The sequence below is a fragment of the Terrapene carolina genome, unplaced genomic scaffold (assembly GCF_002925995.2).
Source record: "Terrapene carolina triunguis isolate 2854851 unplaced genomic scaffold, T_m_triunguis-2.0 Scaffold96, whole genome shotgun sequence".
Taxonomy (NCBI): domain Eukaryota; kingdom Metazoa; phylum Chordata; order Testudines; family Emydidae; genus Terrapene; species Terrapene triunguis.
The window spans coordinates 39,124,859-39,140,845 of NW_020664447.1; the positions used below are offsets into that span (position 1 = coordinate 39,124,859).

Consider the following 15,987-nt stretch of genomic DNA (forward strand, 5'->3'; position numbering starts at 1 on the left):
GATTCTCCTCCCTGAGGCCCAAAGGCTGGCTATGTTAACAAGAGACTCTCACAAGTCCACTCCAGGCTCGTTATTTTTCCAAATTTAGAATGTTGCTTAGAAAATAAAACAACAAATCCATTCATAGGCCCCTTTCTCTTCTCAGAGAAGTGGATGCTAGGTTTAGTCCTTACTAAATTCAATCAAATCACCAAAGTTTTTGCTTCATGATTGCGAAATTGCACTGCACATAAGAAACCTCTAATGTAAGGGCTAATTTCCTAATTAAATAACCCCAATTCTTCTTTCACCAATGCTTTTGTCTTTAGAAAAAAGGCTATCATACATTCATCCCACTTCTGCAAATAATTTATCAATAGCTTTAAAGAAATATAAAATGACATTTTGGTATCTTACACAAACCTATGTAATCCAACATTGTATGAGTACCCTGTGTAGAGGCCGGACAAGATTAAGTCACATCCCAACGTGGCCTGCCCACCTGTGTTCAGATCTGGTGTAGAATTTTCTGTGTAAGGCTGTCTTGACCCCCTTCCTAGTGAAATGTCAATCCTCCACAACCTCCTGAATTTCTCTCATAAGTAGGTAACTCTACTCTGTGGAAATTAGGGAAGTTATTCTGCAGAGCCACAGGTTATGCTGAGATCACACTTGTGTAGAAATATTAAGATTAATTGGTGATCTGTGATTTTGTTTTTAAGATCAGAATCCAGAAGTAACTTCTGTATGAAAGTAGTTAAACAGACTTGTATTTTGTTGGGTGGACCCCTTGATTATACAGTGACATTACACATACTAATGTACTTCTCTGTCTAGGTGACTTCCGCCAGATCTTCTGTCAAATATGCCTCAAAGAGGAAGCTGACTCTGAAAAGCCCTGCCTCATAAGCATGTTGATGCTTTGGGATGCAAAATTTCATAAAGGTGGGTGGGTGTATGTAAGTTGCTCTGAACTGAAGTGGCAATCCACTTTAATATATTTGTTAAATATACTAAATAAATAATTGCCCTGAAATGAAAGCCGTGGTAGTATAAGTTAAGTCTTTAATGTAGTTCTTAATTCTAGGGCAGCTGAAGTTTAAGAATATGATTGATGTTTTTGGTACGTGTCTGCCTCCTATCCTTTCCTTTCAAACTTACATATTGTGGAGGATCTACTCTGAGAATATAACTTGACTATGAAAACCTGCTCTCAGTTTTCAAATGTAAAATGTTACAAAATAGAAGGTCTGATAACATTTCAACTACAGTGATATAATTGTTTATATACATAGCTATAATGACTAAGTAAAGGACAAAGGGAAGATGCACCTTCATTACTGAGAGTGGTAGAATATTCCATACAAGATAACCAGAGTAGAAAGTGTCTGAGAAGAAAATGGTATGCCTGATGGCATAAAGGATTTAAGAGCCCAGAAACTGTTCACAAATGGAGAAGCAAACCCTGCAGAACTAGAATATTCCTTCTGTTTCCAAACTAATTAAAACCACAAAATGTCAAAGAGGATCTGTTTAACTTAATTAGCTTCGCTGTTTAAGGGTAACACACATGACTTGGATGATTTAAAGAAATCTGGTTTTAGGGCTTGTCTGTATACAATTCTTATACTGATTTAACTATCTGTTTAGAACAGGGGTCGGCAACGTTTGGCACGTGGCTCGCCAGGGTAAGCACCCTAGCGGGCCGGGCCAGTTTATTTATCTGCTGACGCGGCAGGTTTGGCCAATCGCGGCCCCCACTGGCCGCGGTTCGCCGTCCCGGTCCAAGGGGGGTGGCGGGAAGCGGCGCGGGCTGAGGGATGTGCTTGCCGCGGCTTCCCGCCGCCCCCATTGGCCCGGGACGGCGAACCGCGGCCAGTGGGGGCCGCGATTGGCCGAACCTGCCGCGTCAGCAGGTAAATAAACTGGCCCGGCCCGCTAGAGTGCTTACCCTGGCGAGCCACATGCCAAACGTTGCTGACCCCTGGTTTAGAAACTAATGTAGTTATTGGTTGTAATCCTGTCATGTGGATGCAGCTACACAGGTATATCGGTGCTCATAGCATGTTAGCTTATTTGTTTCTAAATTCTATATTGTGTAATTGGTACAAAAATTGAATGTAGACTGATCCTTGAAAGCCAAGGAGCGAAGGTCTAAGAAAGCTAAAAGGAAGTTGAGCTCACTGGGTCCCAAGCGGGTGGCGGGGAAACAGAGCCATGTTGGACAAATGGATTCCTGTATCTACCAGATTCTGAAGCAGTTCCCTAATGAATGTTGTTAAAATGAATAATAGGCTACTTGCCAGTGGGTTGATTATATGTGTGTGTATATACATAACTGTCTTAGTACTTCTAATAACATGAAGTTTCCGTCTCTTTCCCACCTGCTCTTTTCCTGCACAAAAACAAAAAAATAGTGTTTAGTGGAGTAAGAGTAAAACAAATTTTATTATCTTCACAGGGGCAAGGAAGATCCTTCATGAACTTATCTTCAGCAGTTTTTTCATGGAAATGGAGTACAAAAAACTTTTTGCTATTGAATTTGTGAAGGTAACTAGATGTTCATATTTTCTTACATATTGTGGTTATAAATTTTAAACAAGTGATGTCACCAGCAAAAAATTAGAGAGTAAAAATTATGGATGAAATCTTAAACTGATTTTCATTTCCTAACTCTTCTTGTTTGTGCTTCCATACCCATGGAATTTTAATATAATTAACAATATATTTTAACTTTTTAAAAATATATTGAGGAAGATATTTATGAGAAAGTGGAATGGTTACTCAGAGAATACATGGTATGTTTATGCCCTCTTTAAATGTACATTGACTTGATAACCCCATAAAACCATCTGTTTATGGTCTTTTATAAATATTTTGCATGTTCACTTGCCTAATTTCAGAAAGTATTTTTTTTTTCACATCAGTACTGATACCAGTTTTAAGATAACTTGCAGTTTGTACAGAAATGCAATGTAGATGCTGTCCATCTGGAATTCAGGATTCGAAATAGTCCTTGACAAAACCTTATTGGAATTAGGTTCCATCTAGCAAAGCACTTAAGCATGTGCTTAACTTAAAAAAGAATCAGTGATACTACTCTTGTGTAAAGTTAACCACATTAAGTGCTCTGCTAGATATGGGGCTTTGTGCAGTTCATGTGTGTTTGATCTGGAGCTGTTGGGGAGTGATAAAGACATCTATTTTAACAGTAGTGTTTCTTCCAAGTGAAAATTAAATTAAATGTTTTTGTTTTGATTTAACTTTTTTGCTGTTAATCATTTTCGCAATGTTCTTCTTTTCACAGTATTACAAGACATTGCAAAAAGAATACATCAGTGATGACCATGAGAGAAGTATCTCCGTGACTGCACTCTCGGTTCAGATGTTCACTGTACCCACTTTGGTACGTATAGCCAGCACCTCAGTAAATCTATCATGATCGTGGAGTGGTTTATCATGATACCATATCTGTAAACTGCTGCTCTAATTAGTAGGCAGTTTCCATGTATTTGTAGCCAAAGCAAAAAGGGTATTTAGAGTTCTGCGAACATAAAAGGGTAAATAGTTGTTTTGTCTGAAATTTATATGAAAATTCATCACAGAAATGAGAAGGGATGCAAGTAAATGGAGTTCTGCACACGGTCGTGCTATAAATCAGCTAAATTTCTGTTAGTCTGCAGCTCAAGATTACTTTTTCATGTAAATAGCAAGATTACCTTTTCCGTGCAGAGGGGAAAAAGCGTGTGGGTGTAGGTGTAGAAGCCCTAAAAGACAGGAGGAGAGAGGGGGTATCTGTGTGTGTTTCAAAGGTAGAGGTCCTGCTTGGCTTTTACATTAGAAATTCAGATCTCTTCTACCTTGTCTTTCAAGGAAGTCTTTATAGATGACTGGGGAGCTAGTAGTTTGTCACTGCAGCTATTAAGGAAGTAAAGCATGATCAATTGAAATGAATGACTTTTGTTCAGCTTGTTAACAAATGTTTTGGACCCCTGTGTAACTTGGACTCTTGCCAAATACTTAGAGACTCTCTAGGTGAAAAAGTTGGCACTGCTCCCTCTGCAGCAGAAGAATGAGAGAGATCCCACTCCAATTTTCTATTCTTCTAGAAAAAAAAAAAAGACATGATTTGATGTTTGTAACATTTTTAAAGTAAAAATAATGAGGCTGTGTGTGTGTTAAACCTTTATGCCAGTTTATACATCAGAGAGAAACAAAGGACAGAAACACATTTTCCTTCCTTTACGGTTTTGCCTTTCAAGTCAGGCACTAAATGAAAATACCAGCATACAGAAAATGAGCCAAATTCAACAGAGATGGCATAGGGAGGGATTACACCTGTGCAGATCGGGGAATTCACCCTAGCATAGGGCAGTCAGTGTTGTGTGGTCACACCTTTTTCCTCAAGGTTTTCATGAGCTTTAACTCACACCTCCTGTAGGTAAGTTAGAGCTGATTCATTGGTAGGAGCCACTGAACTGGCACACATCCCTCCTCTCTGGCCACACTCTCTGCCAGCCACAGCCATCCACTTTTCAGGTGATGGGACTATTAGAGCCTTACTGCCTGGCATTACTGCTATTACAGTAGCATAAAGCAGCCTCACTCTTGTCCCTTGGCAAACTTTCTACCACAGGGGACTTGTACTGGGTAACTCTGTCCCCAGATAGAAGGGAATCTCACTTCTCTGAAGAGAATGGTATGGAAGTTGATCAAAGGCTGAAGATACTCTTTTTCACTTAGTGTCTCATAGTTCAGGTCCTGGCATTGCGTACTGTACTAGTGGGTCAAAACTGCAATATGGCACTATAGATTTTTAGACACCATCCTCTTTATTGCATGTGTGGCTCAGCGGAGACACAGCACTAGAGAATGTTTGGTAAACTATAAGCTGCTTTGCCACAAGTGTCAAACATCCAAATGATGAATTAATAGGAGTAGAGAGAGTCTGCTTATTCTTGCAGCCAGACAGATTCCTATTGTTGAAACACCATTTCCCACACAGGCACGCCATCTTATTGAAGAGCAAAATGTAATTACCGTCATCACAGAGACACTACTAGAAGTGCTGCCAGAGTACCTGGACAAGAATGACAAGTTCAACTTCCAGGGTTACAGCCAGGACAAACTGAGTCGGGTGTATGCAGTCATATATGACCTCAAGTAAGTGTACATTTAAGCAGGGAGTATGAAAATCTTCCACAAACAGATTTCCTTGTCACCTTGCTTTAAAGTAGATCCCAAATAGTTTAACGTATCAAAAGAAACTGCAAAAAATGCAGTACTGCAACAAACCCAGTGGGGACACATCTTGAATTTTGTCCTCATAAGCTGGCTCCACTAGTGTTTCATGGTGTCTTTGATAATGCCAGCATAGTCATGGGGGTGAAGGTCATGCTAATTGTAAATTAGTGATACATAGTGGTGATGGATTAGTTTTAAATTGTTAATGTATCTAATGCCACACTTCTTCTGGCTATTGAGTAGATGTTCAGTACGTAGTTCAATAGTTGATAGAATTTTGTGACCGTTCTTTGGGCCGTCATTCTTAACATAATTTGTTCAGAAAATTTTGGTTACAACAGATACAAATGCCTGCTTTAAGGTTCTGTTATGTATATTTAGGTTATGCATCTTGTAAACTAAAAATAGTGTAATTGGGCAAGTAAGCAAAGAGATTTTAGTTATTTAAATCTCATTGGGTACTGTTTGTATATTCGCAGGCATGAGCCCAATTGTAAACACCCATGACAGTGTATTGTGTTCAGAAATAGATTGATACCACCAGTTAGAATGATTAAAGTAGACCTGGAAAGATACAGTTGGTGGATCATTGCTAATGGAAATAGCTGCTGTGAGACCATTTTTGCACATTTAAAGGGGTCAGTTGCTTTGAATTTTTTTCATAAAACTATTCGAATGGCAAATATTTTTCTTTAATATTTGTTCTTGGTTTTATGGTCAAAATAAAATTGAAGTTTTAGAAGTTAGTGTTAGAAAGGCAAGAAAAATGTGAACTGAAAATCAATCAAGAAGTTCTCCAAAATCCTGTTCTTTTACGTAAAGCAATGAGAATCTCCAGGAAACACTGGGTTTATCAGGCTATCAACTATTCTAGCGCACACGCACACACGCACACACACACTCTTATAGAAACGACCTATTATGGGTCTGAGCAACTGATAATGAGGTCCTGAGGTCACTGAGATTGTAATGCCCTTTAATCTAGCAGATTAAGGCATAGCAAATTCCTGTGGCTGGAAACTGAAGTTAGAAAAATTCAAATTGGAAATAAATTGCAGATTCTTATTGAGGGTAATTAATCATTGCAATGTCTTACCAAAGAACTTCATTTCCCTTGAAATCTTTACATTGAGACTGGAGGTCTGTCTAAAATATATGGCCTAGTTAAACTACAAATTAGTGTACTTGATAGTGTTAATTTACACAGCAGTGAAGAAAAATTCCCTCCATTGCAGGAATTACTGGGTGAAATTGTTTGGCCTGTTTTATTTAGGGGACCAAACCAGATGATTATAGTAGTCCCCTCTGACTTTAAAATCTAATCTATTTTACAATCATTATTTTCAGACTAGAACTGGACTTTACGTAAGTTTTTAATGAAATCTCAACTAATCATAATGTTAGGGTTTTTTTTTTCCATTTGCGTGGAAGAATTTGAATCCATCATGTACAGTGCTCCTAGATAAGGATTTTGTATATTTATGAAATAAACATTTTGTATTCTCTCTACCAATTGAAATTGGTTAGTTACTTTTAAAATTATTTTTCTCAAAATGTTTGTCACTTGAATTATTTTCCCAGAAAATATATTATCTTAAGAAAATAGCCAGACAGAACACTAGGGGGAATTTTAAAACTGTCAGTTCCATAACAGTATTTTGTCCATAGAAGAAATCATTGTTTTTGCTGGTGGAGTCATGAATTAAACAGTCAAAAAGAATCTGTCCAAAAAACCCCCACATTTTTTACATGACGTTTGTTAATAGTAGTGTTCATAAAAGTGAGGGATTAATAATAGTAGATAGAGGTTTTGTGAGCTTCCACACACAGCTCTAATAATGCACCTCAATCCTGATATGCATAATTGCCAGTAGTCTAGTCCTATATCGTAGTGTGATACAATTGTGGAGAGGATAGGTGAATAGTAGAGACTGAGATTAAAAGCAAAATTATTGGTTTCAACCCAGATAAATATGAACCCAAACCTCCAGAACTGAGATTAGTTTAGTTGCTTACTGTAACAAGAACAGGACTGCCAGCGCAATATAGCATGTTGTCAGCAGCAAAAAGTAAGGGGAAAAAAGGGGGGGGAGTTGGCCCTTTTGGTTGAGAAGATGATTTAAAATGGACTTTAGAGTCAATACATCAATAAAATGAAGAGGAGATTTAAAATACATCCCTAGCCCAGTTTTGTTTAGGAATGGGCCCTGAGCCTAGAAATAAGAACTCAGGCTATCACTGCTCTACAGCCAAAATGCTTCTGAAATAAATGTAGTCAAACTTTACTAATTCTGGGTCACTGAGAACGAAAATGATGCTGAAAATTGTTGATTGGCTCTAGTTTTCAAGATATGCTATTGGGTCAGTATATACGACCCTTGACTTGGGAATGGCGGAGGATAAGTGAGTTATAAAGGGAAGGGATCTCAATTTAAACCAGAAATGACTAAAATACATCTTTGACTGGATCTATGAATAAATCTATGACTGGGTTTGGACAGTACTTGCTTTTTATGCAAAACAATGAATGATGCAATCTGAAGCTGGTATTGCGTCATACATGATATGAATTGCATCATGTTATTCCTAGAAGTCATGGATGATGCAATCCTAACGAAGCTTACATCACTCTGCTGAACAGATTGCCCTATATCAGCTCTAGAAATCATACAGTGTCATGCTCTCTTATTTGTCAGTGTTTGATTTTGCAAAGGGACACATTTCTGTTTAGCCAAAGTGATCAGAGATGCCTCGTACTTGTGTGAACAGTGCAGATAACTTCTGCTATGTTTGTGGTGAAGTGACTTTTGCATCACAAAAGCGCAGTATAACCACTATGGTTAAGAAAGCCTATCACCTTTATTTTGGCTGCAAAATTGGAGATCAGGACAAGAGGTGGGCCCCACACATATGCTGCAACACTTGTGCAACAAATCTTCGCCAGTGGTTGAACAGGAAAAGGAAATCTATGCCTTTTGCAGTGCCAATGATTTGGAGAGAGCCAACAGATCATACCAGCAATTGTTACTTCTGCATGGTGCCTCCAGTTGGGAAAGGTGTGTCAAAGAAGAAAAAGTGGACTGTGCATTATCCAAACATTCCATCAGCTATACGCCCAGTACCCCATGGAGAAGGACTGCCGGTTCCTGATGCACCAGAATCATTCTCACTTGAGTCAGACGAGGAAGAGGATGAAACTTCTGGTCCTGAACCATCAATGTCACAGGACCCACATTTTCTCCCATCCTCCTCCTCTGAACCACACCTCATAACACAAGGTGAACTGAATGACCTTGTCAGGGATTTGGAACTACCCAAGAGTAAGGCAGAGCTGTTGGGCTCCAGACTACAGCAGTGGAATCTCCTGGCAGGTGATGTTAGGGTTTCCATGTTCCGTGACCATCAAAAGGATCTTGTCCCATTCTTCTTCATGGAAGGTGATCTTGTAGCCTGCAACAACATCGATGGTGTGATGGCAGCCCTCAACATCGTTCACGATCCAGATGAGTGGAGACTGTTCATTGATTCGTCGAAGACGAGTCTTAAAGCTGTTTTACTGCATAATGGCAATGTTTTGCCATCAATTCCAGTTGGTCATGCAGTCCATATGAAGGAAACCTATGACAACATGAAACAACTTTTGAGGTGCATAAACTATGACCAACATCAGTGGCAGCTTTGTGGCGATTTTGAAGGTTGTTGCTCTCTTGCTTGGTCTGCAGACTGGATACACAAAGTACTGCTGTTTTCTCTGCGAATGGGATAGTCGTGTAAGAGATTCCCACTACATCAAGAAAGATTGGCCACTCCGACAGTCATTGGAGCCTGGGAGGAAAAGTGTTCTGCATCCACCACTTGTTGAATCAAGGAAGATTTTGTTACCACCCTTACACATCAAGCTGGGTCTGATGAAGAACTTTGTCAAGGCCATTGACAAAACACAAGCAGCTTTCAAGTACCTCCGTGGAAAATTTCCAAGGTTAAGTGAAACTAAGATAAAGGAAAGTGTCTTTGTTGGTCCTCAGATTCGTGAACTTCTTTGAGATGATGCATTTGACCATGCACTGCGTGGCAAGGAAAAGACAGCATGGAAAGCCTTCCAGTTAGTGGCAATCAATTTTCTCGGAAACAACAAGGCAGACAACTACAGGTTGTTGGTGGAAAACCTCCTCAAGGCATACAAAAGCCTTGGTTGCAACATGTCACTAAAGATACATTTTTTGCACTGTCATCGAGATTTTTTTCCACCGAACTGCGGAGCAGTGAGCGACGAGCACGGCGAGCGATTTCATCAGGACATTGCAACAATGGAGAAACGCTATCAGGGCAAATGGAGCCCATCAATGCTTGCAGACTATTGCTGGACAGTGACAAGAGATGCTCCATTTAATGAATACAAGAGACAAGCCAAGAAGCGCCGAGTAGACACTGAATAGGACTAAACTATGTACAGAATAGTTTTTTGCCTTTTGTTTCATAATAAATTTTATTTATATAACCCTTTGGCTGATTTTTAAAGTGTTACATAAACAGGACAGGTGAAATATTATCATGTAAAGCAACCATAAACACATGAAAAGACCTAGGTTTACAATTTATGATTAAAACTCTACTATCTACACAATATACATAGACATAAAATGTAAAAACTTAAATATCTTAGAAACAGTAGCCAATCAGTTGTTTTAATTGTCATATTTGAATTCAGCACATCAAAATACATAATAAATAGCACATTTTATCTCTGAAGCAGGCGACTTCTCAAAAATTGTAGACCAGTGTTATGTTAAGCCCATGTCCTTGCCAATGCAAGATTCTTCCCTACAGTACAACCTCCTCTCTCTAGCAAAAAAAAGACCTTTTTATTTAAAATGTTCCACTTACTAAGAACCTTGTTACACATCTCACTTCAAGGCCCAATCCAATTTGCCTTAAAATTAATGAGATTATTCTCATTGAGTGCACTGAGAGTTGGATCTGGTTCCTTTACTGAAGTTATTTTGGTGATAGCAGTGGGAAGGCTTAAATCCAGTATGATTCTTAGTGTAAAAATCTTAGTTCAGACCATAATCTAAAACAGCAGAATGAAGAGTGACCATTATGGTCGTTTTTTATACTGCTAAGGCTGCTTAATGAATGAGGTCAAAGTTCCCTAAACTCAGATAGTGGTGGTACTCCTAACATATCCTGTAGTTTTATTCTGGCTGCTTGGATGTGCAACCCCAAAAGCCTTCCTCCTAACTAGTTTTGTTTCTAGAAACTATTGGGTTAGGTCAAGCAAAGGGCATATTTTCAGTTGGTGTTAGATGAAAATAAATATACATTTTTTTTTTTTTTTTTAGCATCAATATTTTTATGTGATTTAAACCACCTGTCACTACCTTAGCTCAAAAAGGCTTGGCAAAAGTACATTAACTGTGCAGATGATAGTGATGGATCCTGAGTTCACTAAAAAGTACCAAACTGCAAAATTTATTAAATTATACTTCCAGGCTCTGCCTTATCACTTCACTTTATATATTTCAGTATAAAATATTCCCATAATTGAGGATGGGTAATAAGTATAGCTAAGTAATATGGAAGGTTTACAGATACAAAGTGTTGGAGGTCTTAGAATTCCTTTAGTTAGGGAAGACTATATGAAGAGAAATTTAGCACTAGTAAAGTATTATATGGACCAACATCTTTTCCTGTATCTACCCTGAAATAGGCTGCGTTGTTTCTATTCAGAAATCTGAAGTGGCCCAGTGGATGACTAGAGCTGGTAAAAATTTTGTTAAATTCCAATTTTTGGTGAACTATCTCATAAAAATATAAAGGTCTAAATGGAAAACAAATGTGACAAATGTTGATGAAATTTTCTTGACAACTCCCCTTCCTTGTGTATTATTATTATTATTATTATTATTTTTTTTTTTAAACTAGCTCTATGGATAAACATAGTAATACAAAAGTATACCCCCTGCAGTAAGGTGGTCTGGGAAACTTGACTCTTTAATCCTTGCCATTCTAGTACACCTGGCAAAACTTCATAATACGCTATATTTACATAGTACTTTGAATCCTGAGAGATCCCAAGTTACTCTTAAATTATTAATCTAGTGCGTAAAAGTAAGATACCTACAGCCTATAATACCTCTGCATTCAAATTATAGTAATTCCGAACACTGGAATCCTGTAGCTGGTACCTCTGCTAGTTTGGGAAGTCTTACTGAGAGTTTTTGCGATAACAGATGGTGGCGTGACATGGTGATGATGCTAATGACTTTAATGAATTTGAAAACATTCTAGATATAAATATGGGCAAAAGAAAATCCTAAACCGTGAGCAATACCATTTTTTGGGACAGGTATATCTTAATCACTAAGCCTACAGTGTGGACAGACAGACTGAGGGTACAGTTTTTGGAAGGATTCCGGTCTTTCCTGAGGATTCTGACTTGTATGCAGGTACCGTACATTTAATAATGTTTTTCTAATGTGCCATTCCAAAGATATTGGAATATTTGTCATCTGTTCACATAGTAATGGTTCTCCATGGTAATGTTCTGCATGTTGCAGACACAAAACTGAGATCACAGATTCTTAAATCTGTATCTTGGGTGGGTGAGGGTAGATGTAACACCATACCTGTTTTAGCCATCTGTGAACAGCCTACGTTTTTCCCTTCTGTTTATGGGATTTTCTGTTGTTTAAGCATTTGATCATTTACCTTGGTGAATATTCTATGGGGCCCTTCGTTGCAGGGGATGGAGGAGATACAGAGACAGATCGGTCAACATATCGAGGTGGACCCGGATTGGGAAGCAGCCATTACTATCCAGATGCAGCTGAAGAACATTCTTTTGATGTTCCAAGAGTGGTGTGCCTGTGATGTAAGGAAATACTATTTGTGGTTCTTATGCATGTGGCTGTTGAGTATATTGTTTAGTGAACTAGAAGCTTTTCTGAAAAGCTGCACTATTGCACGATACAGAACCTTATAGTTCCCCTTCTTTTAAAAACCAACCCATTAACAGATTATTTTTTAACAATCTGCAGTTTGTTCTTTTACTAAGTACATAGAGCGTGGTTACCTGACTACTTGTTTGTTTGAAAGGAAATTTCAGGCCTGCAGAGACTTAAGTTTCTGCAAAAAAAAGTCCCATTCCTCTTCTGGATAGTAATATAATCTGATACCACAGTGGGTATGGTACAAGAACCTAGTTAGGGAGTATAGTTGTATTTAGATACTAGTTTATAATCATCTGTATGTATTATAGCTGTACCTGATATTAAGCACCACCATAGTGAAGTCTGTTAAGCATTTCCATTGTAATCTCCTCTTCTCACAGGTTTATAACTTGACTAAAACTAAACTCACTTCAGGTTGAAACCTAACATATTGGATCAGGAAAGAATTAGTTTCTCAAATAATGGAGTTTGGAAATAGTCTTCTGGAGTACATTGAAAGATGTAGTACATATGGGCCCTTTGCTATTTGTCTGATTTTATTTAGCAATGCAGGAAGGGAAGGGGATGAAAAATTAAAGGCAGAGGGAGGAATCCAAAAACTGAAAATGGGAAAGTCACAATCTTTGTTTTCAAAAATCAAAACAAAATGAGATTTTAAGTCAAAACAAAATGGACAATTTTTACTTTGAATTGTGGATTTGAAATGAAATTTTTCATTTCAGATTTGACAGTCAAATTCAAAAGATTTTATAGAAATTCACATTTTTCCTTGGAAAATTTTGATGAAACGACATTTTTGATGGCGGGGGGGAATTTTATGCAGGTAAATAGTAATGATTAATATATAGGTGTAACAAACAGGCAAAACTTTGTTTTCTGTAGCCTTCTACATGTACATTAATATATGGACCTGTACTAAGGAATAAAGAAATAACTGTCATGGATTTTTAGTGACCTCATAAAACCATGAAAACAAATGGCAGGAGGATGAGGGGTGTATTTGTGTGTGGGTTTTGTTTAATGAACTGCATAAAAATCTTTTCAATTTTAGGAAGACCTGTTGCTGGAGGCTTACAAAGAGTGCCATACAGCTGTGATGAGGTGCAGCACAAGTAGCCATTCACGGGAGAAGACAGTGCTTCAGTTATGTGGCCACACTTTGGAAAGCAAACGTTACAGAGTGTCAGTAGACCCTGTCAGCATACACCTGCCACTGTCCAGGATGCTTGCAGGTGAGAATCAACATGCTTTACTTTTTGAATTGCTTTTTGTAATTGGAGTTTCATCTTTCATCTCCTCTTCGTCATTCTTCAGGTATGTTATTTATTCTCTGGCATTGTCCAAAAATGTATTTATAGTTTAAATGTGGAAAAGTAGTCTAAAATTTGTCAAAATAGCCATTGCTTTGTACTGGGTTTAAAAGTTAAATATGGTTTCTCTGGAAATTATTGTTACCCAAGTTAGTGTTTTTATAGCATCAGAGTAAGTATATTGAATAAATCATGTGACTATAGTATAATTTTAAGAGGGGGAAAGCTCACTACATAGGAAATGATTTTCAAATTTTACCGTACTTTAAAAACAGAGATTTGAACTTTTTCAGAGGCAATGCTCTGGTCCCCTCCACCCTGAGTTTCAAATTGCAGAGTGAGTGCAACTTGCTTATCACCTGTGGCAGTTTTTCCCAAACTTGGGACGCCGCTTGTGTAGGGAAAGCTCCTGGTGGGCCGGGCCAGTTTGTTTACCTGCCGTGTCCGCAGGTTCGGCCGATCGCGGCCCCCAGTGGCCGCAGTTTGCTGCTCCAGGCCAATGGGAGCCGCTGGAAGCGGCGCGGGCCGAGGGACGTACTGGCCGCCACGTCCAGCAGCTCCCATTGGCCTGGAGCAGCAAACCGCGGCCACTGGGGGCCGCGATCGGCCGAACCTGCGGACACGGCAGGTAAACAAACTGGCCTGGCCCACCAGGGGCTTTCCCTACACAAGCGGCGTCCCAAGTTTGGGAAACACTGACCTGTGGGAAGGAGGAGGGGATAATTCCCCTCCTCCCCCCTCCCCCCCGTTCTGCAGCACCCTCTTTTGTCAGGGAGCCTTCTTTCCTATAAGGTTGCTGTGACACTGAGTCTTGCGGGGTGTATGGGGGGGAGGGGAAAGAGGGTGGTTTTTGATGGTTTGGAAGAGTTAGCAAATCAGAAATATTGATTTTAATATGAACATACAAACCCAAAAGAGAGCCTGCTTAGGGACTAGGGGCCCTAACTTGCATTTAAAAATTCAGTCCATAACAGACAAAAACAGCATGAACAGACCAGTGGCCAAGCTTGGCGCACACAAAATCCCAGTTAGTAAACAACAACAACAAATTTTTCTCTCACCTTCCATAAACATCTCAAATCTTATACCCCTTGACCTATACAAAGAGATGGGCTTTGCACTCTAAAGGTCAAGAAGCCTGGGTTATTTTAAACCCAAATGATTTGGGGAGAGAGCATGAACTGCAATGGGAATGCTGTGCCGGCAGTTTCCTCCTAAACTGAGGAAACTCTGACACTAGCACTTCCATAGACCCAATTGTAGCCATATTTCATGGGGGAACAAGAGGCAATCTCTCAAGTCAGCTAGTCGCAAATCAGAAGCTGGGCATGAACAACCCAGGATGGATCACTCGATCGCCTCTTCTGTTCATTCCCACCGAAGTCCCTTCAGACAACAGGGCTACATGATCACTGTCATTACACAGTATGGCTCTTCTACACAGCCCTAAATAAGAACATACAAAAGCAACACCTTTGTAAACTCTCCTCGGAAACTAACAGGTAAATAGTATAGATCAGTGGTGGGCAACCTGCGGCCCGCGGGCTGCACGCAGCCCATCGGGGTAATCCACTGGTGGGCTGCGAGACAGTTTGTTTACATTGACTGTCCACAAGCATGGCCAGCTGCAGTTCCCAGTGGCAGTGGTTCACTGTTCCTGGCCAACGGGAGCTGCTGGAAGCAGCAGCCAGCATGTTCCTGCGGCCGACACCGCTTCCCGCAGCTCCCATTGGCCAGGAACGGCAAACTGCAGCCATTGGGAGCTGCGGGCAGCTATGCCTGCAGACAGTCAATGTAAACACTGTCTTGCGGCCCACCAGCGGATTACCCTGACGGGCAGCAGGTTGCCCACCACTGGTATAGATCCAGGAACACCGGTATCATAGTCATGACCAGATCCCCTGCCTAACAAATAAGCACTTGCATTTTGCATTAGTTTCAGATAGATTTAAGATATAGCCCTATGTAGAGCATACTGCAGCAGGCTGATCTTGAAGTGACAAAGATTACAGTAGCTATGTCCACACTTAAAATAGAGGAATGGCTAGGCGCTAATCTGGAGAGTGGTAGGGGGGAAGCTATCCTAGGTGCACATAATCATTTAAAAGCCACTGAAAATCTAAGACATCCATATTGCTTCCCCCACTCTACCATTATCACCATGGCATTCTCTGGACTGAGCCTTGGCTAATGTACTTCTTTCTATGCCCCATTTGCTGCTAAACACTGACAGATGCTCAACTGCATCCTCTGGGCCATATGAACTGGAGATGTAAAGCTGGGAATTTTAGGAGAATGGAACTCTCTCTATTCATGAGACCACTTCCTTAACTCCTGAGGGAAGATCCTCAGAACAGGTCCCTCACTGTGACAAGGAAATTGCAGCCCTGACTTTAGACTACAGGAGGCAGTAATTAGTCCATTGCATGTATAACATCCAATCCTGCAGTCTCTTATTCTAACCCAAACACCAGCTGGCCACACATAGTCGATCTGCAGAC

The 15,987-nt window shown here is 39.8% G+C and overlaps 1 protein-coding gene across 2 annotated transcripts in view; it reads left to right on the forward strand.

The window, feature by feature from the left end:
* UBR1 (ubiquitin protein ligase E3 component n-recognin 1) overlaps window positions 1-15,987 on the forward strand; it is a 142,000-nt gene that overhangs the window by 28,407 nt on the left and 97,606 nt on the right. For both annotated transcript variants that reach the window (XM_026651302.2, XM_026651303.2), the window contains exons 9-15: window positions 817-924; window positions 2,441-2,529; window positions 3,287-3,385; window positions 4,985-5,142; window positions 11,573-11,672; window positions 11,969-12,097; window positions 13,228-13,408. In XM_026651302.2, the coding sequence (XP_026507087.1) occupies window positions 817-924; window positions 2,441-2,529; window positions 3,287-3,385; window positions 4,985-5,142; window positions 11,573-11,672; window positions 11,969-12,097; window positions 13,228-13,408 (864 nt within the window). The remainder of the gene's footprint in view (window positions 1-816; window positions 925-2,440; window positions 2,530-3,286; window positions 3,386-4,984; window positions 5,143-11,572; window positions 11,673-11,968; window positions 12,098-13,227; window positions 13,409-15,987) is intronic.